Source organism: Anopheles moucheti, chromosome 3 (assembly GCF_943734755.1).
Source record: "Anopheles moucheti chromosome 3, idAnoMoucSN_F20_07, whole genome shotgun sequence".
NCBI classification, from domain to species: domain Eukaryota; kingdom Metazoa; phylum Arthropoda; class Insecta; order Diptera; family Culicidae; genus Anopheles; species Anopheles moucheti.
In genome coordinates this window covers 47,948,796-47,973,257 of record NC_069141.1, presented here as the reverse complement: position 1 = coordinate 47,973,257, position 24,462 = coordinate 47,948,796, and the positions used below count along the sequence as shown (strand labels likewise).

At 42.5% G+C, this 24,462-nt stretch overlaps 6 protein-coding genes and 1 pseudogene across 11 annotated transcripts; 3 read left to right on the top strand and 4 right to left on the bottom strand.

Annotated features, from left to right (window-relative positions):
* Window positions 1-211: 211 nt before the first annotated feature.
* Window positions 212-15,349, top strand: LOC128303345 (mediator of DNA damage checkpoint protein 1-like). Of its 5 annotated transcripts, XM_053040272.1 has the most exons (7): window positions 282-341; window positions 392-551; window positions 9,696-9,959; window positions 10,026-10,206; window positions 10,303-13,317; window positions 14,003-14,317; window positions 14,407-15,349. In XM_053040272.1, the coding sequence occupies exons 2-7, from the start codon at window positions 447-449 to the stop codon at window positions 14,619-14,621; spliced, it is 4,095 nt and encodes a 1,364-aa protein (XP_052896232.1). In that variant the 5' UTR covers window positions 282-341; window positions 392-446; the 3' UTR covers window positions 14,622-15,349. The 5 variants fall into 5 exon arrangements, with proteins under 5 accessions (XP_052896234.1, XP_052896231.1, XP_052896232.1 ...); XM_053040271.1 differs by having other exon boundaries at window positions 214-341; window positions 447-551; window positions 10,026-13,317; XM_053040270.1 differs by having other exon boundaries at window positions 10,026-13,317.
* On the bottom strand, window positions 618-2,443 carry LOC128303346 (carboxylic ester hydrolase-like; annotated as a pseudogene).
* LOC128303348 (venom carboxylesterase-6-like) lies at window positions 4,986-6,752 on the bottom strand. Its single transcript, XM_053040277.1, has 2 exons — window positions 5,544-6,752; window positions 4,986-5,459 (listed from the first exon to the last, which is right to left on the bottom strand). Exons 1-2 carry the CDS (start codon window positions 6,750-6,752, stop codon window positions 4,986-4,988), a joined length of 1,683 nt encoding a protein of 560 aa, XP_052896237.1.
* On the bottom strand, window positions 7,530-9,330 carry LOC128303347 (venom carboxylesterase-6-like). Its single transcript, XM_053040276.1, has 2 exons — window positions 8,068-9,330; window positions 7,530-7,973 (listed from the first exon to the last, which is right to left on the bottom strand). The coding sequence occupies exons 1-2, from the start codon at window positions 9,328-9,330 to the stop codon at window positions 7,530-7,532; spliced, it is 1,707 nt and encodes a 568-aa protein (XP_052896236.1).
* Window positions 15,350-15,441: 92 nt separating the features above from the next.
* On the top strand, window positions 15,442-17,166 carry LOC128300230 (60S ribosomal export protein NMD3). The gene is made up of 2 exons (XM_053036220.1): window positions 15,442-16,375; window positions 16,441-17,166. The coding sequence occupies exons 1-2, from the start codon at window positions 15,487-15,489 to the stop codon at window positions 17,076-17,078; spliced, it is 1,527 nt and encodes a 508-aa protein (XP_052892180.1). The 5' UTR covers window positions 15,442-15,486; the 3' UTR covers window positions 17,079-17,166.
* On the bottom strand, window positions 17,161-19,007 carry LOC128300231 (mitochondrial import receptor subunit TOM22 homolog). Of its 2 annotated transcripts, none has more exons than XM_053036221.1 (3): window positions 18,647-19,007; window positions 18,150-18,380; window positions 17,161-18,069 (listed from the first exon to the last, which is right to left on the bottom strand). In XM_053036221.1, exons 1-3 carry the CDS (start codon window positions 18,773-18,775, stop codon window positions 17,743-17,745), a joined length of 687 nt encoding a protein of 228 aa, XP_052892181.1. In that variant the 5' UTR covers window positions 18,776-19,007; the 3' UTR covers window positions 17,161-17,742. The 2 variants fall into 2 exon arrangements, with proteins under 2 accessions (XP_052892181.1, XP_052892182.1); XM_053036222.1 differs by having other exon boundaries at window positions 18,159-18,380.
* Window positions 19,008-19,185: 178 nt separating this feature from the next.
* LOC128304228 (DNL-type zinc finger protein-like) lies at window positions 19,186-20,278 on the top strand. Its single transcript, XM_053041388.1, has 2 exons — window positions 19,186-19,360; window positions 19,438-20,278. The coding sequence occupies exons 1-2, from the start codon at window positions 19,210-19,212 to the stop codon at window positions 19,743-19,745; spliced, it is 459 nt and encodes a 152-aa protein (XP_052897348.1). The 5' UTR covers window positions 19,186-19,209; the 3' UTR covers window positions 19,746-20,278.
* The last annotated feature ends 4,184 nt before the right edge of the window (window positions 20,279-24,462 follow it).

Sequence of the window (24,462 nt, the reverse complement as noted above, 5' to 3'; positions counted from 1 at the left end):
CTTTTGGTGTTTGGTCTTGGTCTTTAGAGATATTTGTCGTATTTATGTTTCATGCTTTTGCAATAATGATATGCCTGAAGAGACATGAATTTTATGAATAAATCTATTGACAGCCTACGTAAAAATAGCGAGTGGTTGAGCATCCCTGCCATTCCAAGCTATGACTTTCGCGAACGAAAACAGCGCGAACTGAAACGTCAAAAATTCTAGACGACGCAAAACAATCCAGTCGTTTTTTGTTATTCGTGTAATTTCGCAGTGCTTTCGCGAAAATACTTGATTGAAGTAATCGTCGTTAATCGTACTGTGTTTTTCATCAGAACATACATTCGATTTGCAACGTAAGTAGTCCTTCACTCTAAAAATATTTCATCCATCATTTGCTTCACAGTTTTCCTTATCTTGGCTGGTTGTTTTGGTTTGTCGTTTACGACCGTTGTTTTCAGATGCATTTGAATGTCCAAGGGACGAAGTATCCCATCCGGCCGGGAATTAACTTAATCGGTTCTGTACAAAACAAACGCTACAACACGATACTGCTGCAGGACAGGGTAAGACGTTTGCTTTTATTCTTTCGAATAGTTTGGATCTTCAGTAGCCGTATCAAGTATAGTGCTTCAATCTGTCTGAACGGTGGAACTTTCATTGAAATTCAAAATGTTCCAAAATGGCTCATCGCTTAAGAAGTCGTCAGAGACGATGGAACTATCGGGAGAGGTGATCAACAGATAGGTTAACCGGGTGGGATCTGCCTGAGCTGGTAGCATTAGCTTGCCGAATCTTGGTGAATGGCCGTATGCAAACGTTTCGTACAAGTCGCAAAATTTCGTTACCATGCTCAGCTCTTCCATCGTGTAGGGATTACCGTCGCGTAAACTGCTGGGAAAAATTAACAATATATCTTCACCATGCGGCACCCCCAAAAACTGGTTGGATCCGGAGAGGGCTTCTGAAAGGCCGTATGTTGTTTTGTAATGGTCGTAATAGAAGTAGACAGGAATGTGCGGTTGCATCAATTTTGCTGCTTCCGTAACGCCAGCAAAGAACAATCGATTCGACACAAGCTGTAAGAGAAGATTAACATTACTATCGTCAAGCTACATTTCTAGTTTTGTTTGCTACTTGCCCTCACAAACTGAGGAAAAACTCTTTCGTTTAGCTTATGCGTCCCCAAATAGCGTGCTCTTATCACTTGGGACAGAGCATCTCTCAGGTGACCATCTTGGACGGCATATTTGTAGTCTAGGATGCTGGGCACCACCTCGTTCCAGTGATCGTTGATGTGGTGGAGGTAGCTTACGTTGCTGAAAAATTCCGCTGCCGGATACAGTCCCTCCGCTTCGGTTACGGAAAGTAGCAAAGGTATCCTGGCAAACTTTCCGGCGCGTGTTAAAACGCGTGGATGTTCCGTAAGGAATGGTTGTGAATTGTACTTTCCCCGCTTTTCAATCACAACACCTAACGGTGAGTAGGGATTATATAGAAAATCTTGCAATTTCGGCACTTGGCGGACTATTTCTTCTGCTGGAAGCTGCCGTAAGCATTGCAAAAGTTCCTTGCTGTTTCCCTCAAACGGACAGCCAGCCCCGGTCGCTATTATTTTAGCCTTTTCGGCAGCCCGTTCTACCATCACCCAAGGATTTAGTGCCGAACCGCTATGCCCGATGGCGCGGTGAAAGAGGCCTCGCGAAAGGGGAGATAGGTAATGCAAATGCACGCTGGCAGAACCGGCTGAGAAGCCAGACAGTGTAACCCTGTTTGCATCTCCACCAAAGTATTTAATATTTTTTTGTACCCACTGCATGGCCGTAACCTGATCTTTCAGCCCGTAGTTGCCAGCGATCACATCATCTTCCGTGCTGAGAAAACCTAGCGGACCGAGCCGATAGTTCACTGTTACCAGTATAAGGGGTCGTTGAAGTAAAAAATCTGGCCTAAAGTAACCACCGCCACCGTACATGAACGCGCCACCGTGGAGATGGACGATTGTCGGTAAGCGGGCGTCCGCCGAAAGGTTTGGTGTGTACACGTTAAGGAACAGGCAGTCCTCTGCGCCCTCCATTTTATCATCATCGAATTTTAGGTGAGACCACTGCAAACAAACTGGCCCAACACGGGTTGTGTTCCTTGGTTCGTACCAGCGCTCCTCGATTAATTCGGAAGCAGCGAAGCGACGATTACCGATCGGAGGCTTTGCGTACGGTATGCCTTCGAAAGCAAAATGCCCCACGTGTTGTTTGCCTACTATTGGACCATTTTTAATCGTCACTTTCACTTCAGTTGCGTAGCAGAGTTGGTCGAGATTGAAGATCAGGATGTTCACAAACGCCCAATATGAAATGAACGACATCATCGTTACATGAAGGCACTACGAGGAATATAAGTAAAATCGAACCGGAGTCGCTCTAAAAACCAGTCAACCAAAATTATCACATCTAAACATTTGCAGCGAACAGGATGTGTTTTTATTTGATAAGACAATGCTTGTTATTCCAGTGTCTTCAGCCATTGCAGCCTTACGTTACCGTTATCGTCTAATTCGTTTATTATTTCTAGAGTGATTGGACATATGGTCTCACGCGGATGATGTAACGTACAAGAACCCATCACAGCTCAATGTGGGGCTCGCCATGAACAGCTTTTTGAGATAGTTCATCGTTGAAATCCAGCGTGTCCCAAAACTCTTCATCGCTTACACCATATGCCGTCTGCACTAATCCGCATGTCGCACAATCCGGTTCTTTCACTTCTATGTATTGCAGCTGTCCGGTAATGTTTTGCTCCGGAAGCACATAAGCACCATATTTAGGCTTCAGGCCTTGCGAGAATGTATCGTATAGGTTTACATAGTTTGAAACCACGCGCAGTTCATCCTTATTTAGCGGGTGATTGTCCCGCATGCTGGATGGGAATACGAGCAGGACGTCGTCACCATGTGCAACACCGTAGTTTTCCATCGATCCCGAAAATAACTCTCCGATGCCGTACGCTGCCTTGAAGTTGTAATAATAAAAGTAAACGGGGAGGTGAGGTTGCAGAAGCTTCGCAGTTTTTGTGACACCCGCAAAAAATAAGCGGTTCGACAGAATCTGCGAACAAATGCGGGAAAGATTATTTTAAATTTCCATCAGTTTATGATGTATGATAAAAAGGATTCTTACCGACACAAATTCACCAAAATTATCTAGCGAAAGATTGCGTTCTTTGCCGAAGTAACGTTCGCTAATGGCTTTAGAAAGCTCATCTCGCTTTTTTACGTCAGGAACGGCTGTTTTGTAATCCAAAATACTTGGCAATAGGTCATACCAGCGTGAGTCTATGTCTTGCAGGTACCCTGGTTGGCTTATAAACTCCGCTCCCGGGTATAAACCTTCGGCTTGCGCGACGGACAGTATCAGCGGGACTTTGGTCAACTTTCCCTTTCTCGATAACACCGCCGGATGGTCGACTAGAAATGGGCGGCGATTGAGTTTGCTTTGCTTCTCGATCACTACCCCGAGAGGTGAGAATGGATTGAATAGGTAATCCAGTAAGAAAGGTACCTGTCGCACGATGTCTTCAGCTGGACGGTCACGCAAACATGCAAGTATGGATTGACTCGTTTGGTCTACCGAACAACCGACACCTTGGGCAATTAGTTTGGCTTTCCTAGCGGAATCTTCAGCCATCACCCACGGATTCAGAGCGGTACCGCTGTGGGCAATTCCATTTTGGAACATCCCACGCGACATTGGGGACAGGTAATGCAGATGCACGCTTGCACCACCAGCAGAAAAGCCTACCAGGGTGACCCGATTCGGATTACCGCCAAAGTGATGGATGTTCCGCTTTACCCAGTTTAGTGCCGTTACCTGATCTTTCAGCCCAAAATTGCCCGGTATCACATCGTCTTCGGTGCTGAGAAACCCGAGTGGACCAACACGGTAGTTAAACGTGACCATGATCATCGATTTGGTCAGGACATGCTTCGGCGAAAAGAATCCTCCACCACCGAACATAAAAGCACCGCCATGGATGTAAAACAGCGTTGACAAGCCGGTCGTTTCGTCGAGTGAGGTAGTATAGACGTTCAAATACAGACAGTCTTCCTCTCCGAACAGCTTATCCTTTCCCGGGATCGTGTGGCTCCATTGCATACAGAACGGCCCTAGACTGGAAGCGTTTAGTGGCTCGCTCCATATTTCGTCATTAAGTATCGGCGCAGCAAACCGACGATCACCGATGGGAGATTTCGCATATGGAATACCTTCGAACGCGTAGTATTCTCCACGGTTCTCACCGATTATGGGGCCATTTTCAATTTTCACTACCGGGCCAGTCGAAGCTGTTATTCCACATAAATAGCTGACCATCAATGCTAATCGCAAACCGTTCAAATGCCATTGCTGTACCATTGTGTTACACCAATCCCTCCTAAATGCGGTGCACTTTTTCGAAAGAACGGAAGTAATCTTATCAAATAACTGTCCAGATGGTTGATACCCCTGGTAACAAACGTTTAGTACGATGGTTACACATAAACTGGGCTGCTCTGCTACTTTGGGTTTAACTTTTGTTCTGCTCTCTCTGACTTGATAGCAAATTTTGAGGCTCTCGGTAAGTGTATGCAGGTAATTGCGTTCTCATGCTTTAATCTTATCTAGGTACGAGGTGGTCCATTTTTTGCAGATGTTGCTCCGTAGATGTTGCGTTATTATCTGCCGAGCTATTTCTGTCGACAGATTGAAACAAAATCGACCTGGCTTGATGTTGTAGGTATGCAGGAGCATAAAATAAAAACGAAGGAAACCTATTCGGAAGGTACGTTTTTTTTTCAAGTGATCCTCGTTACAACTGACCTTTTATTAACTGTTATTGTACGGGTCCTAAATGTTTGCCATGTACAACATTATATACTTTGTACCTCTGGTCATTGGAAGTTTCTGAAGTATAGAGTAATTAGTTGGTGTATATGTAATTCGTTTATTTAAAAATCTACCCGAAACCTACAGCTCGGTATGCACTTGCTCAGGAGTTGAAGGATAGGGTCCATCATTAAAATCAAGAGTGTTCCAAAACGTTTCATCGCTCATTCCCTCGGAACGTACAATTTCACTGCTTGGATAGTTAAGTTTTAAAAACTTCACCATTTCGTCAGAATCTTGCAATGGTAATTCATCAGCCCCAAAGCGTGGCCTATCTCCTTTGGCAAAGGATTCATACATTGCAACAAATTGATCTACTACCTTGATTTCCTCCTCTGTGTACGGTATGGTTTCGCGAAGAACGCTAGGGAATATAAGCAGCACATCGTCACCGTGCGCTACTCCCAGCAATCCCGGTTGATCGTGGTGGGATAGAGCCTCGCCAACACCGTACTTGCTTTTGTAGAGATCGTAATAAAGATATAAATTAGTGAAAGGATGCATCAGCTTTGCTGACTCGGTTACGCCTGCAAAGTAGAGTCGGTTGGAAATGATCTGAAAAGAAAAGGATATCGGCAATGGCAATTGGTAAATAGTGATCGAACATATTTCCTCTTGCTCATAACATCACACACATACCTCAATGAGCACATTAAAATTGTTCAAAGTCAATCGTTCGTCCGCTTTGAAGTAGTGGTTCCGAATTGTATCTGATAGACGATTACGCTTCTTGGGATCGGGAACGGCTGTTTTGTAGTCAAGAATGCTTGGCATAAGCTCATTCCACTGGGAATCTATCCGTTGCAGATACGTTTGATCGCTTATAAATTCTGCTCCCGGATACAGACCTTCGGCTTGTGTAACCGAAAGTATCAGCGGTACCTTGGCAATGTTACCACGCTTCATGAGCGAACGTGGAGAGTCCGTGAGAAAAGGATGAGGATTAAGAGGACCTTCATTTTCCACGACCACACCGAATGGAGAGAAAGGATTGTATAGGAAGTCCAGAAAATGCGACACTTGCCGCACGATGTCCTCTGCCGGAACTTTGCGTAAACAGCTTAGAAGTGCTTGTGTCGTTCTTGTTGGACAACCTAGCACTGCCCCGATTCGTATGGCTTTTTCTATCGATCGCTCAGCGAATACCCAAGGATTAAGTGCGGATCCACTATGGCCAATGCCAGAGCTAAATAGTCCACTTGATAGAGGAGATAAATAATGTAGATGCACGCTAGCGGAACCAGCTGAATAGCCCACTATGCTGACAGTGTCGGGATCTCCACCGAATGATAGTATGTTTTCTCGAATCCATCGTAAAGCGGTCACCTGATCCTTTAGTCCATAGTTCCCAGGAATCACATCGTCTTCGGTGCTGAGAAATCCGAGTGGTCCTAGTCGATAGTTGAAAGTAACCAGGATCAACTGCCGACGCATTACATGGTCCGGTTCGTAGAAGTTTCCGGTACCAAACATTAATGCGCCTCCGTGGATAAACACTACCGTAGGTAGCTGGGCAGATGGATCAATCGATCTCGTGTAAACATTTAGATAAAGACAATCTTCAGCGCCCTCCAGTTTATCATTGTTCGGATTTAGATGATTCCACTGTATGCATACGGGGCCTCGCTCTGTCGTGTTCCGGGGCTCAGTCCAGCGATCATCATTCAGTTCCGATGATGCGAAGCGTAACTTACCCAGCGGGGGTTTCGCATACGGAATACCTTCGAACGCATAGTATTCTCCACGTTTTTCACCAACAATCGGTCCATTCTTGATGTACACGGAGGAAGTCGTACTACATAGAGCAGCAGTTATAAAGGGGAAAATCAAACCGATTGCTAAAATCATTAGAATATGATTATTTGTAGCTGTTTACACACCAACACCTGCTTCGCGACTATTTCTGAGCGACTATCTTGCACAAATGAACTCCTCATAGGCTGTAATTGTAAACTTGACTACACATGGCCTCGTAGGGTGAGCGTGGCGATTGTGCTCCCTCTTATCGCAATAGCTTTACTCTGATTGTAGGAAAACTGTGAGAATAAGATCAGCCGTAGAAGATCATTGTGTATGGTTGATTATTTTTCTGTATGGTGAAATGTAGGACGCACGCGATCTTTAAAACTCAAGCGAATGCATCTTCAGAAGAGTCGATCAATTACAGTGGTGGGGTATTGCGATTCGTGGAGTATTGTGTTTGGACATATTTAGCAATACATTAGCGTGGTAATCAATGCAAGAGTACATGATAAATGTAAACTTTTTGAGATCCTCTACATGGTTATATGTTTTATTTACTCACCTTAGGACGGTAATATGTTAAGACGACTAGAAAGTATGGTGTTATAACTATCGTATGGCCTACGGAACGCGATAAAAACTGTATCGGTTTAATCGCCGCATTTCCCATAGTAAAATTTGTTTTTTTCAATAATCATTGTTTAAATTCTTTGCACTGTTCTTAACAATCCCAATTTCTGTTTAATCAGGGTTGCTTGTAGCATGGATGTATTATGATTGAAAATTCATGTTATGACATACTTTGTACATCAAAAGTTTGCCGTACAATCTACATTTCGTTGCAACAACAACGCTAAGATTTTGCTGCCTGTAAGCTTATTGTTATTCGTACGGCGCATCATTAAATTCAAGACTGTTCCAAAACATTTCGTCACTTACACCCTCAGCTCGCACCACTTTGCAGTAAGGATAGTCCAGCTTCAAATACGTAATCATGTCAGTAGTTTCTTGAGAAGGTAGCACATAGGGACCAAATCGAGGGTTTTTTTCTTTGATAAATAGACTGTACATAGCTACAAATTGGTTTATAACTTCCCTCTCTTCCTTCCTATAAGGCAAATGCTGCCGTGCAATGCTGTGGAATATCAAATCAACATCGTCACCGTGGGAAACTCCATGCATCGTTGATTCAAGGGAATGTGATAGCTTCTCACCGTTCCCGTACCTTGTTTTGAAATAATCCACATACGCATATACTTTAATGTGCGGTTGCATTAGTTTGATCGATTCTGTAACACCAGCATAATACAATCGATTGGAAATAATCTGTAAGAATGAAATATAGACAAAAAAGATGTTATGGTTAGTCAATGTTAACGAAGATACTAAATGTTCTTCAATATTCAATTGCCAGTCTTACCCGAATAAGAACATTAAAGTTTTCCAGAGTTAATCGTTCGTCTGCTTTAAAGTAGTGATTCCGAATTGCTCTTGATAGGAGATCACGTTTCTTGTGATCTGGTACGGCTGTTTTATAATCAAGAATGCTTGGTATAAGTTCATTCCATCGGGTATCAATCTGTTGCAGATACGTTTGATCACTAATAAACTCTGCCCCCGGGTAGAGACCTTCCGCTTGTGTAACCGAAAGGATCAACGGTACCTTGGCTACGTTTCCAAGCTTCATTATAGAGCGTGGAGAGTCCGTGAGAAAAGGATGAGGATTGAGAAAGCTTTTCCTCTCCACAACTGCCCCGAATGGTGAGAAAGGGTTGTACAGGAAATCAAGAAACTCTGGCACTTGACGCACGATGTCCTCTGCCGGAAGCTTGCGCAGACAGTCCAGAAGTACTCGTGTTTTACTCGTTGGACAACCTAGCGCCTTTCCGATGTGAATAGCTTTTTCCGTTGATCGTTCTGCCATTGTCCAAGGGTTTAGGGCTGCACCGCTATGCCCAATGCCAGAACTAAATAGTCCTCTGGATAGAGGAGATAGATAATGTAGATGCACACTAGCGGAACCAGCTGAAAAGCCCACTATGCTGACAGTGTTGGGATCTCCACCGAATGATAGTATGTTTTCTCGAATCCATCGTAAAGCGGTCACCTGATCCTTTAGTCCATAGTTCCCAGGAATCACGTCGTCTTCGGTGCTGAGAAATCCGAGTGGTCCTAGTCGGTAGTTGAATGTTACCAAAACCACATTTTGGTTTATGATGTGGTCTGGTCTATAATTACTACCTACTCCGAACATAAATGCACCACCATGTATGAAAGCAATCGTAGGCAGATGTAACGAACGATCAATGGATGTTGTGTACACGTTCAGGAAGAGACAGTTTTCCGCACCTACCAACTTTTCTTTCGTTTTATTGAAATGAATCCATTGAAGACATTTTGCTCCTGGCTGGGTAACGTAACGTGGTTTAATCCAACGCTCATCGTTCAGTTCCGATGGTGCGAAACGCAATCTACTTAGCGGTGGTTTCGCATAAGGAATACCTTCGAACGCATAATATTCTCCACGCTTTTCGCCAACGATTGGTCCATTTTTGATATACACTTCGGCAGCACTATTTTTGGTGTGCACTACAGTCGAATTAATGTGCCTGGTGGCTACAGTAACAATAAAATATGTAATTACTAAACAAAGTTCCAAAGCTGTGATTGAAGCTTCAACCATGTTGAACATGTACGAAATAACTTTGAAATTAAGACTAGGGTTTTACCTAGCCCAAGTGTTGAACGAGCGCAAAGTAGCCCCTTTTCATTATACTATCTGAAGTTGTTTGTTTATTATAAAGGGTGTTAAACAAAAACTGGCGATGTTTGTAATTTGCTACACACCGATGTAACAGCAACATGACCTGGCCGTGCTTGGCCACCAAAAAAAAAAAGTTCTCTATCACCATTCATTAACGAACTAACAGCATTAGCACTTTTAAATTTGAAATAATCGTCCCGCATTTACCGAAATTATATAAAAGCAAAATCTGAAGGCACGTTAAAATGATTTATCGGGTATATATTGCTTTATTTTCCTTACAGAGTATCTGTCCCATGCATGCCGGTCTGCGTCTTGATGCTGCCACAGAAAAACTGCAAATTACGGATCTCTGCTCGTTTCACGGGGTAACTGTTGACCAGAAATCCATTGATCCAATAACCTGGATCGACATCACTACACATAGTCGACTGCATTTGGGCGACCTGCTTGCTTCCGTTGAAGTAGATCATAAGCGCAAAGCTGATGACGTTGCACTCTTGCAAGACGAAGACTCAACGTCAGATGTTATCGACTGTAGTCTTGACGTATGTACGATTATCTCATACCAGATGTGCAATACTCTATACATTTGGCGTTTTATATATTTTTAGGAAACACAGCCTCTTCCCAGAAACAGACAAAATGCACATACTGCGGTTAGTGCGTTGGGAACTTTTGGAAGAAGATCTTCGCTGCTTGAAACAGTCGCTGCTGTACACGACCCCCCTTGCTCTTCTTCAGAAAGGCGCCGCAGTAGTTTCATGGTACCGGAAACTCAACAAAGCGATGGCAGTATGTTGTGTGCAAAGCCAACTGAAATAACTGTTCCTAATGTTGATCACCGTTCAGAAAAGGATGACGAAGATGAGGAATTATTTTTTATTCCAGAAACACAGCAACCGGAACATGAACTGGACTGTCCGTCAGTGGTGATCAAACCTATCCTTCCCGATACGAAGCAACAAGAACAGTTTGAAACGGAAGAAGAATATTTTCAAATGACAGTGGAGGACGATGACGACAGTAATGATGCGATGTTCAACAACAAGTATATCGAGCAATCACAAAATTTGATGCACAATCTAGATATATCTCATAGTGGTGCTGTTGTACCTAAGGTTTCCATTCTGCCGGATCGCTCCGTTGATTCGGTATCGTTCCAGGAATACCGTAATACAACGGTGGAAATGAGTCGTATTGAATGGAATGACAGTAAAAAAGATCATGAACAATCCATGATAGATCAACGATTGCAGCAACCAAAAAAACGAGCAGGATCTCTGACAAAGGAGGGTAAATTATCCGAGGTAGCTGATGATAGATCTATCACGCCGGAACTGAATTTTGATGATGATCCTCCAGTTGAAACAAATATTCATTTCAAACCCGGTTCAGATGCAGATCGTTCAATTGCTGACAATTCGGATCCTCCGCAGCAAGCAAATCGTTCGTCAAAGACACCTGATTTGTGCTTCGACGAAAAGGAAAATGAAGACGATGTGCTTGAAATTTCACTGAATCAAGAAGGTTGCATTAAAGTGAAACCGCACCAGTCTTCCTTCGAGGCGGAAAACACGAGGCACGAGTCGCATGTAGCAAATGTATATGACATGGAAACGCAGGCTTTTGGTGTTGATGATCCATACGAGCTGTTGACACAGCCTCTTCACAAATTGGCGGAAAAACCCAAATCATCGGAACAGAAACTGCAATTGAAAAGCCCATATGAAATATCAACACAGCCATTGATTGTAGATAAGCCCTGTACTAGCAAACTTTCAGCGAATTCGTCGTTTGTTACACCAATCAACCCAAAAACCCCACGCAAATCAGTTCACTCGCATGAGATTGATTATGCAAATATGCCAACGCAACAATTTACACCTCCAGAATTATACATGCAGGGCATGGCAGGGAAAGGATCTTCTTGCGATAAGCAAACGTGTGCTGTAGCGCATGACAAATGCAATGAAACTCCAGAAATTGATTATGCAAATCTACCAACACAGCAATTTACCTTTTCAGAATTACTAAACCAACCTGCGATTGTACCTAAAGAAAGCCATAAGGATCCCTTGCCAACTTCTGCTATAATGATAGATGACGATGATTTACTGACACAACCGTTAAGTCCTCCAAAAAATAATATGGATCTTCCCGTTTTATATGGGAAAGTTAAGAACATACCCAGCATTTCAGCAGCATGTACAGCGTATGATTTGGATACACAACCATTAAACCCTCACATGGAAACGAACAATGAAAGGATCGTCAAGAAAAAACCAGTCCTCAAGCTAGTGGACATTAAAACATGCCATTTGTCGGACCCGATTGATTCTCAGTTGATGGAGATAGTGAGTGATGTAGATGAAAATATGTACGACCTTGGCAAGCTCAAACTTTTGGAAAATGGCACATTGCTCGAGAATGAAATTACTCAATTTAATCCACAAATAAATAGTACTACGCACTTGTCACATGGGCAACAAGAAGAAGGACAACCACACATGGAACCGTGCATAGAAATATCATCATCATCATCATCTAATAAGGAAAACAGCACGAAAGCAGTAGATGAAAAAACCGATGATTCGTTCGATACGGAAGATGAATTGTGCTTGGCAGCAACTATTCCGATCAGTGCTCTATACCCACCGAAAATGACAGCAGAATGTGTAGAAAAGGCCGATGACGAAGAACCGACAAGCATGTTTAAAATACCGCTCAAGAAAACAGACACACTAGCCACTCCCAAAGCCATAAGAAATAGGAAATGCAGTAATGCGGAGATGACAGAATTTCTCACTCCAGAACATCCGATGTTATTCTTACCGAAAGCCGATTGCATCCGCTCAGTGTCGGAACAAATGCGCGAGCAAAACATCCTTCGTGCAATCACCGCCAAGGGGAAACCAAAGTATCATTTTAATGATAGCAGCAGTAGCAGCGGTGATGATGATGATGGCCCTTCCGATCGACAGTTGTTTAAGAAAACGAATGTAAGTGCTGCGTTGGAGAAAGAGTTAGAAAATGTACGAGAAGCTGGAAAGTTGAAGAAGCAGCAAGCACTGACGGATCGTAGAAAAGTGCAACCCAAAAAGGATGACGAAGAGACAATGTTAGTTGAACAAGTGAAGAAGCGACATGAGGGCAGGAACAATAGAACGGTATCCACAAAACCAAAACCAAAAGAAGCGGAAGGATTTGAGAAAAACCAGCCAGATTCTCGAAAAACATCTACCAGGCGTAAAGAAATGAAGGATACTGCGAAAACATCGGAACCGAAGTCGAAAACATCGAACAGAGGAGTGAAAGATAAGAAAATCACACACAGTGAAAGTACGACGGAATCTAAGCAGGAACCTAAATCATCGGAAGCACGATGCTCAACCGATAAAAGCAAACATTCTGATCTTATCCCTAAACGTGTATCGGCGCGCAATCGCGTAGAAACTTACAAGAAGCGAATGCTTGATGAATCGGTAGACTATTTATCAGAGTCGACAAAGGAACGGTCTACAGTGCAAAGGTCAACTCGTGCTGGTCGAAAAAGAAAGGATGAGTCGTCAACGGATCGGGAGGAAAATAGTAATTTGGCAGTAGTCGAAACGAAACGATATAAATCAGACCCAAGAGGCGCAGCTTTTGCCCCGGAAGTGGAAGTAAAGGAGCGAGCTCGAAGAGTAACCAGCCGCATCAAGAAGGTAGTGGGAACTTCGTCTGATTTGTTTGTGGACCAGGACAAAACGTTCAGTTTGAAAAGTGGAGTCCTAGGGCATGATAGTGCAACTAGCAGCACAGGAAGTGATACTTCATCTGTATCGACAACACGATCTAATCAACCCCGATTAATTTTCACAAAAATGAGCCCAGAGCCCTACCGAAAATGTATAGCTCGTGCTGGTATGTTGAGTTCTGCGTAGATGTATAGAATCATTCACATGAAGTAGAGCTTATCGTGGGTTTTTTTTTGCACTACATTATTCATTTTGCACATTTTACAAGATGCATTTTGCTGTTAAGTATGAACATATTGCTTTTATTTTAATTATGTATGACTTCCAGATTATGTATATTTATCTAACATTAGCTATATTAGGCTTTTAACTCTTGAAACCATGATACCTAATTAGAAAACTTTGATGACGTGTTTAGTCGCGGTAAAACCGCACTGGGCCGGTCTGTAAACTTATACTCGGTATACTTATACTTATACTCACTCACATACTTAAAGACTACTATAGATACTGGAGCTATAGATACTTAAAATGAATGTAGTCCCAACTATTTAATGATTTAAGCAAGTATTTGGTTCGCATGTTAGCGTGGCAAAAAACATCGCGTTGAATTTACTGCACATGATTCATGTTTAACATACAGTGCTTAAGTATTTTACTTGCAAACAAATCTTTTGATTATTGCATGCCACATTCTGGGTTCGCATGAACATTGCAAACATTCCAAAGCTACTGTTTATCTGTTGCCCATTATCATTTAACCGTTTGTTTTTTTCTAAACTTGCAAAATTAACGATCGTATATCAAAAACAAATTTAATAATGTTTAACCTTTAACTTCATTCATTCCAGGCGGCAAGATAGTGGACATGCCGGAATTAGCAACCATCTTAGTGACAGACCGCATTATTCGAACTTACAAATTCCTGTGCAGTGTAGCGAAGGGAATACCTATCGTTGGTCAGTCATATCTGGATGCGTTACAAAATAGCGATGGAAAGGAACCCATTGATGCATGGAACCATATCTTATCCGATCCCGCTAAAGAGAAGCGCTACGAATTTAGTCTACGCGACACGCTAATGAAGGCAAAAAGGCATAAGTTATTTCAGGATTATACTGTTTTTGTTACCTCGAGCACACAACCACCACCATCAGAGCTGTACTGTAAGTATGCACATTAAAAGGACGAGCTGAATTACAGATCAGTGATTTATAATATCATATATTTGATACGTTTTTATTCCAAATAATAGTAATACTTTCGTGCGCCGGAGCGAAAATATCAAAGTTTAGCAGCCAACCACCGAAAGGTACGAACAAAATGTTTGTCATCTCCGATCCAGCGGATAGTGCGTCATGGGTGAAGTACAGAGAGAAGTTCCCGGGCATAGAAATAGTGTCGGCGGAAGGGTTTATGCTTTCGATAATGCAGCACTCAATCAGATTCCAGAAGTATCGTTTGATGTGAGGCATTCCAAGCGTTAAGCTAAAAGTCGTTACTGTCCACCATGCGGTTTATTTTACTACTTTTGACGATAATGCGTTGAGATTTATTAAACCAATAGATCAATTTTGTGTTTGCATCTTTCCAAACAGTTTGTTAAGCTGGACTCAGAAAGGCTATGAATAGTTTGTCTTAGTTTATTTGCATTGTTTTGCTTTACATAAACATGTGCCCATACTAATAAAGCGCTTACATACGAATGTAGTTGTTCAAAGCTTTAACAAACACAAAACTAATGAATGACAATGCTAAGTGCAAGTCAGCAATTATCACCAGTTTTCGAAAAGTAAGATACGCTGTACCAACGTATGAATTTTTTTTTGTATGTAATAGGAGTAGCTTTTTGTTTAATGTGTAATGTGAAATGTTTTGCATGTATCCTGCTGAAAAGATTCGTAAATAAGCATCGATAATTGCGTCGAAAAAATGATTCTTTTGTAAGCTTTTTAAGTATTCATCACTTCATTGTGGATGGTGAATCCGCGACCAGTAGTCGATTAACGGATCTTGGAAATAAATTGTTTTCTTTATTTTTTGCAAAATCAGAAGATGATGAAGGCATACATACTTGTATTTCTAAAGTGTTCCTTTGTACAAAGAATGTAATTAAAATAATATGCAAATATAACATCACGTTTGAAACATGAGTGCACACGTGGGCAGTGATTGCATTTTGGAAAAAATAACAGCAAGATTCATCTTCCAACCTGATCGCCTAAACGCATGGTGTTCCTATCCAAGGATTTGACAGTTGCATAAATTGTTGACACACGACCGCGCACATGTTGTGAATTCCCTGGAAACTGGGAAGAAATTAGTGCTGTTAAACATGGAGTACATTAACAATGCTACGAATGGGGTTGTTTCGGCGGCTTCCGGAGCGGTGAATAAAATTCTTTGTTGCGAATGTGGTGTCCCGATTGAACCGAACGCATCGAACATGTGCGTTCCATGTCTACGTTCGCATGTCGACATTACCGAAAACATTCCGAAGCAGGCGGTAATTTTCTTCTGCCGGAACTGCGAGCGCTACCTAAACCCACCGAATGAATGGGTGCAGTGCAGTCTGGAATCCAAGGAACTGTTGAGCCTTTGTCTGAAGCGCTTGCAAGGTTTGCGTCAAGTAAAACTGGTCGATGCGGGTTTCGTTTGGACGGAGCCTCACTCGAAGCGCATCAAGGTAAAGCTGACCGTACACGGAGAGGTGATGAGTGACGTCGTGCTGCAGCAGGTATTCGTGGTGGAGTTTACGGTGAACAATCAGATGTGTGACGATTGCCACCGAACTGAGGCGAAGGACTTCTGGCGTTGTATGGTGCAGGTACGCCAGAAAGCAGTCAACAGGAAGACACTATTCTACCTCGAGCAAATGATACTGAAGCACAAGGCGCACGAGAACACGCTTGGAATCAAGCCAAACACCGGTGGGTTGGATTTCTTTTACGCGACAGATGCCCACGCCAGGAAGATGGTTGATTTCTTGCAGGCAGTCCTGCCAGTAAAGGTTACCAACTCTAAGAAGCTTATTTCGCACGATATCCACAGCAATTCGTACAATTACAAATATTCGTACGCAATCGACATCGTACCGGTGTCGAAGGGTAGTTTGGTGTGTTTGAGCAAGAGATTGATGCAGCAGATGGGTCATATAACACCGATCTGTTTGGTTTCGAAGGTGGCCAACTCGATTCACCTCATCGATCCACAGACGGCACAAAGTAAGTGAGCAGCAAGGCGAACAAAACGTTATCACACTATTTCTAAATGTATTTTTTGTTTCCAGTGGCGGAAGTGCAGAATATGGCCTTTTGGAAGACACCTTTTGAAGCGATCTGCAATCCCAAGCAGATGATCGAGTTCGTTGTGATGGACGTGGAGATTATTCGGGAGAGCCAACGGAAAACGTTTCCCGGCCAGGGTCCTGTATCTCAGCGTCACTCGCTGGCCGACGTTTGGGTGGTGAAGGCATCCGAGCTGGGTATTAACGATAATACCATCCACGTCAAGTCACATCTGGGCAATTTGCTGAAACCGGGTGATTCCGTGCTGGGATACGACTTGCGCGAAGCAAACATAAATAATGCCGATTTTGAGAAGCTAAATGCTGACCTTGTGCCCGATGTGCTGCTGATAAAGAAATCGTACGATAAGACGGTGCGTAAGCAGAACCGTAATTGGAAGCTGAAGCATCTGAACGAAGACGTAGCGGTCGATACGGATATCGAAAACGAGTACAACGAGTTCCTGGAGGACTTGGAGGAAGATCCAGAGCTGCGGCAGAATGTGAACATTTTCAAGGACAAGAACAAGCAGATACCAGTAGACACGAACGATATGGACGATCCATCCGTACCACGGATCACGCTCGAGGAGATGTTGGACGATTTAGTGCTGGAGGATGAAGAAATGGGCGATGTTTGAGTATGCACACTGCATGTACATGTCCATCGTAAAAAAATAATTTGTCATTCGATATTAATAAATGACAATTTCAACATTGTTTCACTATACCTCACTGTGTGTTTGTTTTTTGCTGTTTATTGGTTTGTCTGGCCTTCTTTCCCTGTAGAGCTACACTTTTCTTATTTAAACAAAGCCATATAAAGTATGTATAATGTATGCATGCTGTGTTGGTAGAAATGGAATACCATTCTCTACGAAATGCAACGAAATGACTGGAAACAAACCTGTTGTTTGAGATGTAAGTTAGCAGCACGGGCAGCTGCCAGTGGCGCAGCATGTCGCGAACAAGAAAGAGATGGCCACATTCTACTAAGATTATAAAGGGATCGCAAACATTGTAAGTAGCGTTTGACTAAGAAACACATTGCTTTTTGCTTTGTTGTAAGACCGGATATTCTATTAGGCAACTAACTGGAGTTATCCAATTCATGCACATGTATGATTGGCAATACAATCTGTTCGATTACGGGGATTTCTTTTGTATGTCTTAACTGGTTAACGAAATATTGTAAACCAAATCCTCGGAAGATGAAAAGAAGCGAAAAGAAAAACTTAAAACAGGCTTACACCGCACTAAAACACTAACACTGGTTAATAGGATTGCTGCTACTGTAAATAACGTTTATCGAGCTGCTGCCATCGGCGGTAACGCCGGCATGCCACCTGGTGCACCACCACCACCAACGGCCGTGCCTGGTCCAAGCAGGACCTGCTTCTGTTGTGATTTTTGCATCTCCTCCATTTGGGCACGCTCAACCTCGAACACAACCGGTGCCAGCAGAACCATGGAGGTTGTAAAGAAAATCCACGACACATTACAGGTGAGCGAGTACAATCCTTTGACGCTTCGTACGGTAAGATCCGTTACGGCACCGGAAAACTGACGCACCGGTTCGGGGAACATCTCTGTCAAACCCCAAAGTCGTTCACCCAGGCTCTCATCTGGTTCCTGTAATGGTAAAACAAGTGTATATTGTTTATTGTTCCTTTTCATGCGTGCTATAGTTTTTTTGTGATAACTTTACATACGTCACTTACGTCATCGTAATCGTTTGCACTTGTGCGTGCCACTGTCTTAGTCGGTTGTGGCGGGGTGGATGCGGAAGGTCGGGAAGAGGAAGGTCCGGATGGTGCCGATGCCGCAGCTGGCTGTGCTGGGGCTGCTGCTGATGATGAGGAGGCTGAAGCCGCAGCGACAGGTGCTGCTTCCGGAGCAGCGGCTGGTTTCACGGGTTCGGATTGTTTGGGCTCTTCTTCTGGCTGTGTAGGCACAAGACATAAATGGAACACGAATTAAAAGATTGTTGCGCAACAAAACAGCGGCGCATTAGTATATCTTTGGTGGGTTAGGTATTAGGGGATGTGATGTGAAAACAAAACAAATTTCTTGCAGCGTTCTTATGCAGAACGAATGCGTAATTGTTCATGGGTTTTATACTGGAATTTACGCAAAAAATACAACATTGCTATGCTGGTACTGCACGACACACGCAAAAAGGAATCATCTGTGCGCTGATAGTACGTACCGTAGAGGGTTTGCGCTCCGGCGTTTCATCCTTGCTTCCGATGGCCGACTCCATACCACTGTCTTTATCTGTAGATATTTCGTCCTCTTCAATTTTTTCCACCAGCACCACCTCCGGGTCGGAATCCATTCGTACTGTAGAGCAGCTGGGAGTACAGCGAAGTGAGCCCTGTTTCTACCCGAACCAGCGTTGCACCAGTGTATCACTGCTCACTGCGTTGCGGAATTTGGTTGAATTGCACAAAGTGTTTGTTATTTCAAAACCGGCGTTACTCAAGACAGGAACGCCGCACAATGAACTTTTTCCTTCTACAGTTGTAAACCCTTGCTTGGGAAAAACACATGCAATCTCCTCGTTTTTGGTGTAGTTTGTCAGAATTGGCCGCGATCGATAACAGCACCGATGACATCTCAGTGTTGCTGTGTAACAAAACCTTCGACAGTCGCCTGGATGACAAGGCGAACAGATTGTCTGCATGTCAATTGACAGCATAAGCAAATCTTGTTTTGTTTTGTCAATATTCAGGTTGTGGAGCGCGGTTTTCCGGACGATTGCATCGCAATATGCTGAAACCTGTGGTTCAAATGGCTTTTTCAAAAAATGTGCTCGGTCTAATCTGGCGACGAAGTATGCTGCAGGTAGCTAATAAGGCTGTACAATTAAAAGTTACCTCGCAAACATCACCCATAGCAAGTAATTCAATTCTCCGCTCATGTGAGTTTGGCATTGCATTGCATCATCACTATAAACCGAACATGCTGATTTTAATTGCCACCTGTTTTCTCTTGTAGCGTTCTGTACAACAAATGCCCCAGTAGCTGATAGTGTTCAAAACAATCAGACCGATGAATTAGGCCGGATACAGGCACGTAAGATGAGCCTAATTTTTACCTGCAAAGTGTGCAACCATCGGAACATGAAAATGATATCCAAGCAAGCATACGAAAAGGGAGTCGTAATAGTGACGTGCGATGGTTGTAGTAATCACCATCTGATAGCGGACAACCTGAACTGGTTTACCGATTTGAACGGAAAGCGAAACATAGAAGAGATACTGGCAGAGAAGGGAGAAAAGATTACAAAAATATTTGAAAAGTAATTGATGTCCTGTGACACGAAACAACCACTATGTTCGGGTGGCACGGTGGTAGCAACGACGTTCCCACACGAAAGGAGAGAGAGACGAAATACCATTCGAATCGTTACATTACACCAAACACCATCCCCATTACAAGGACGGACTGTCCGGCTACGTGGTAAAACTAGTAAGTCTAGAAAGGAAAAAAATGGCAGGCATGATGAAGTCGGTCGTTAAGAAAAGAAGGAACAGAATCTCTCTCTCTCTTTCTCTTCTTCTTGGCGAAGAGGAGAGACCTTCTAGGTCATGCCTGCCATTTCTAGCTTACTATACTTAATTTTACCACGTAGCCGGATAGTTAATCCTTACTACAATAAAAGAATTTGTTCATTTTAGAAATGGGAAGTGAATAAAATGATGTTATGTGATACATTAGTGTTACGTTAGTGATACATAACATTATAGGAATGTTATCAGAGATTTGGTAATTATCGGAGATTGCAGCGGCGGATCAAACGGTAGGCGGAGTAGGCGGTCGCCTAGGTCCTCGCCGTGTTGGGGGCCCCAAAAAATATGTACCGATTGTGCGATTTTTGGAAATTTAACAGCAGAGTTAATTTATAGCACAAAATTTAATTAAAAAGGTAAAAAAATGATCAAAAATATCTTCCTTGGTTATATAAAACATTTGTTTCTATGTGATAAATTAAATGCAGAGAAGAATATCGACTTTGGGACTAAAAGTATAAACGAAATTGCACCAGGACCAAGAACACTAATTTTCCCGTTAGTCGAGAAAAATTTCTTCGAAAACTACCAGTTTCCGAACGTATAATACCAGGAGAGTATCCACGGAAGAGGTAGCTCCTAGTACAGCAATTTTGCTCAAAAACCGTCGAAAGGTATGCAATGTTTACACACCAACTTTGCATACAAACCAGCTGTTTTCAGATTTTTGATACCAAGAGAGCATGTTTTTCAAGAGATAACACCTCCCAACCAGCAATGTTTGCGACAAAACGCGAAAGTTGCACGATTTTCCCCCGTTTCAAGCCTTCCTCCAACCCTGAGGAAGACACTGCCTCCACGAACTTGGTTGCCGCGGGCGATGTCTTTGGTTGCAAGCTCACCTCGAACTTCGTCACTTTTGAACGTGCGACGGTGTGCAAACCCTCGACCGATCACACCACACATTTACACACCTCCGGCCTACCCCACACCTGAACGCTCCCATGAAAAAAATGGTTGCTCCAGAAATTGAATTCAGCCGCGGAGAGTTGCACTATGGGTGGAAGCTTCTTCATAATTTGCTGTGATAATGCTAGTCAATCGTGGACAATATCTCTAATTTAGTACTTAAATTTTATTTTATAAATTAGTTTTTTTGCTTTCATACAAAAATGCGCGTTTTGTCGCAAACATTGCCGCTTGGGCTGGTACCAGCCGAGTACCAGGATGTTGCGCAACATCTGTTGCACAACATCTGGCTTGCAACATATGTTGCGCAACATCTAGCATGCAACATCTTACCATCTTACCTTAGCAATTTTGGTCGAAAACCGCCGTAAGGTATGCAATATTTAAACACTAACTTTCCCGTTGGTGAAGAAAAATTTCTTCGAAAGCTACCAGTTTCCGAATGTATAGTACCAGGAGAGCATCCACAGAAGAGGCAGCACCTAGTACAGCAAAACAGCCGAAAGGTATGCAATATTTAAATACTAAATATTCTGTTGGTCAGGAAAAATGTCTTCGAAAACTACCAGTTTCCGAATGTATAGTGTATAGTAGTAAGGTATGCAATGTTTATACACTAACTTTGCAACCAACTTGCAACGCAATGCGCCGTAAGGTATGCAATGTTTATACAATAACTTTGCACCCAACTTGCACGTACCAGCCGAGCAAGGTGGCGCGCAAGATGGCGCCCAACTTCGTATTTGCATTCAAAAAACTTGCATGCAACAAACTTGCATGCAAAATTGCATACAAGAACTTGCATGCAAGAACTTCCATGCAATATTGCATGCATGTACCAGCCGAGCAAGATGGCGTCCAACTTCGTACTTGCATGCAAACTTGCATGCAAGCGATGTCAAGCTGTAGAAAGACCTGCTCGGTTTCATCACATCAATTGGTTTTAATTGGTTACAGCAGCTCGTAATATAACACCCTCCAACTGGTCCCACCAAATGCCATCAATTGTGCATCGTTATTTGACCCAAAATTTGAGTGATGCTCTGCGGAAAACGCATTGAGTGATTGTGACACGGCGTTGACAACCCACATGGCAGAAATCCCACCCATACATATAAAAAACACGCTCAATAGTAACTCAAAACCTTCGCGAAAGGTGTCGGTATTGAGCGGGTTTTGAACATGTGTGCGTGTTCGTATCCTCTTCGGCCCACATGACAAAAACCGAATATTTTATATTGACATCTCGTTTTTCATCTTTTCCTCTCGCTCTAATTGAGTGCATTCGGCTGTTCGGGAGCCGTGATGCGTTCTTCTTTATATGTGTTAGTGTAAAATTAACCGGTCCGAACGATCCGTGCACATTTTCGAACATTTTTTTTCTTTTTTTCCACACGATCGTGTCATTTTGAGCAAACATCTAAAAAATGAAAGAAGAAGTTCACGTTTGTTACCCAATTATCTGTCTGTTAATAGAATAGTCGAGGTCGTCCTAGATTAACAACAACTTGAACATTAATAAACCATCCATATAGTTTGTGTAAAGATAAAACTAGAATCTAAGACATGCCGTTAAATTGGTGTTGTGGACATGCTGACCGACGCGCAACATTGTCGTCTGGGTCGCTCGTGTCGCGTGACAGACCTTTGATGACAGGTGTCAGCTGTCCCACGTACGACAGGATAAGAGCGCACCCATTTTTGGTGTTATCCTGCAGGCCAGGACGTTGGCACCTAAAAGCGTGACTTGATCTTAAGCTGCCGACAAGAGGAGACGTGCGTGGTGTGTTCGTGTTGCGTGTGCGCGAGGAGTTTATGTTTTAATATAGTTATGTTTTAATATAGTGTTTTATCTTGTTATTTGTGTTCAGTGTTTCACTGATATTATAACCCGTTTTTTTTTAAATATCACCAAACTCCCCTACGCGAACACAAAAATTGGATATTTCAACACGATAATGAGCCTAAGCATGACTCTAAATTGTAAAAAACTTTTCACAGAAGAAAATGTGACATTATACGAATAGCCAGCAGAATTAAATTATATTTCAAACCTGTGAGATCAACTGTATACAAGAAACGATAAGAGTTTTGTGCGGAGGCCAGATTAGCGTTTTTGAAAAAGCCACAGAAGCATGGTTTTCAAATTCAAACGACGTTATTTATAAACGAATTAAGTAGATACGAATGGTCCTTCATTAAATTTATAAAAAGTAATGGTTTTGCAACTAAAAATAATTAAGCATTAATTGAATAATAATTTCAGAAATAATGTTACTTATCAGTGCACTTGCACAGTTGACCACGTCGTGCTGAGGTGATCAGGTTACCAATCTGTTTCCAGGAAACGCGGTGCCCAACAGGACCCTGGCAAGCACCCTCCTGGTGGGGCATGAGTCCGGCATCTAGTCCTAATACCTACCATTGTCGATTGCCCATTGGCTTTTGAATGAATAATTACTGTACACTTGTGGTGGTTTGAAAACAACTTTTATGTTTATTATTCATCTCTTATTTCATCCACCGCGCCATCAGCCGCCCCACTCTCAATAACAAATGTATCCAATCTTGCTAATTCGTTCCGCTTAGGTCTTGCGCTGCTATAATTTTTTTATATCTGCTCGCCAACACTTATCGGCGTGCGTATGCATTAAAGCAGTACAGTGTTTGTGGTAACGGGTTTTTAGTATTATGTTTTGATTTATATTTGCCTGTTTTTAAATATTAAACAAAACCCATGCTGCATGCCTGTATTTGACTAGAAGATGCTCCTCCACACTTGTGCTGTGTATGTTCAACAAATCCACGCCGTTTTTTATCTATGTTAAATGTGGGCGTGTTAGTATGTGTATGTTTTTTCTTCAGTTGTTATTAAATCACAAGAGAAAGAATCATACAGAAACACAAAAAGTGTGTTTGGGTTTTTTCTTCTTCTGTTGTTGCGCTATTTTCCTGTGTTTTTCGCAATATATCTAGCTTTAGTACTTTCGATGGACGATGCTGTTGTCATGTCCGTTTTCCATTCCCCTTTACACGCTCATGGTAAAATCAGGAAAACGCCATCCACCAACGTATATAAAATATTGATTACTATATATTTTAAAATCAGTACACACGGTTAGTTATTTATTGTATGATTTACTGTGTTGTTTATCATTAAATCTCGCCTAACGTCCATCTCGCTGATGAATCGTTTACGCGTCAAGCGTTATCAAAACATCAGAATTCCTCCCTCCCCGTTTTAGTCGCCTCCTTGATATGATGTAAGAAAATGTAAGTGTGTGTGTTTTTTCTTTAAAGCCAGAAAGAAAACTTGAAGATGCAACCCTAACCTAAACAGCAACATCAACGCTGTTGTCTAGCCATTGCTAAAAACGGGTGCAATGTGTGCAACGTTTAGCAACTTGTGTCTTTGTGCTTCGGCTGTTACGCTCCGAACAACACACGAAATAAAATCACGACAATGCTACACCGACTGCAATTTAACGCTTTTCCTTGCTTCGCGCTTGTGTTAAACTTCTTTGTATGCAACCTTTTGTAT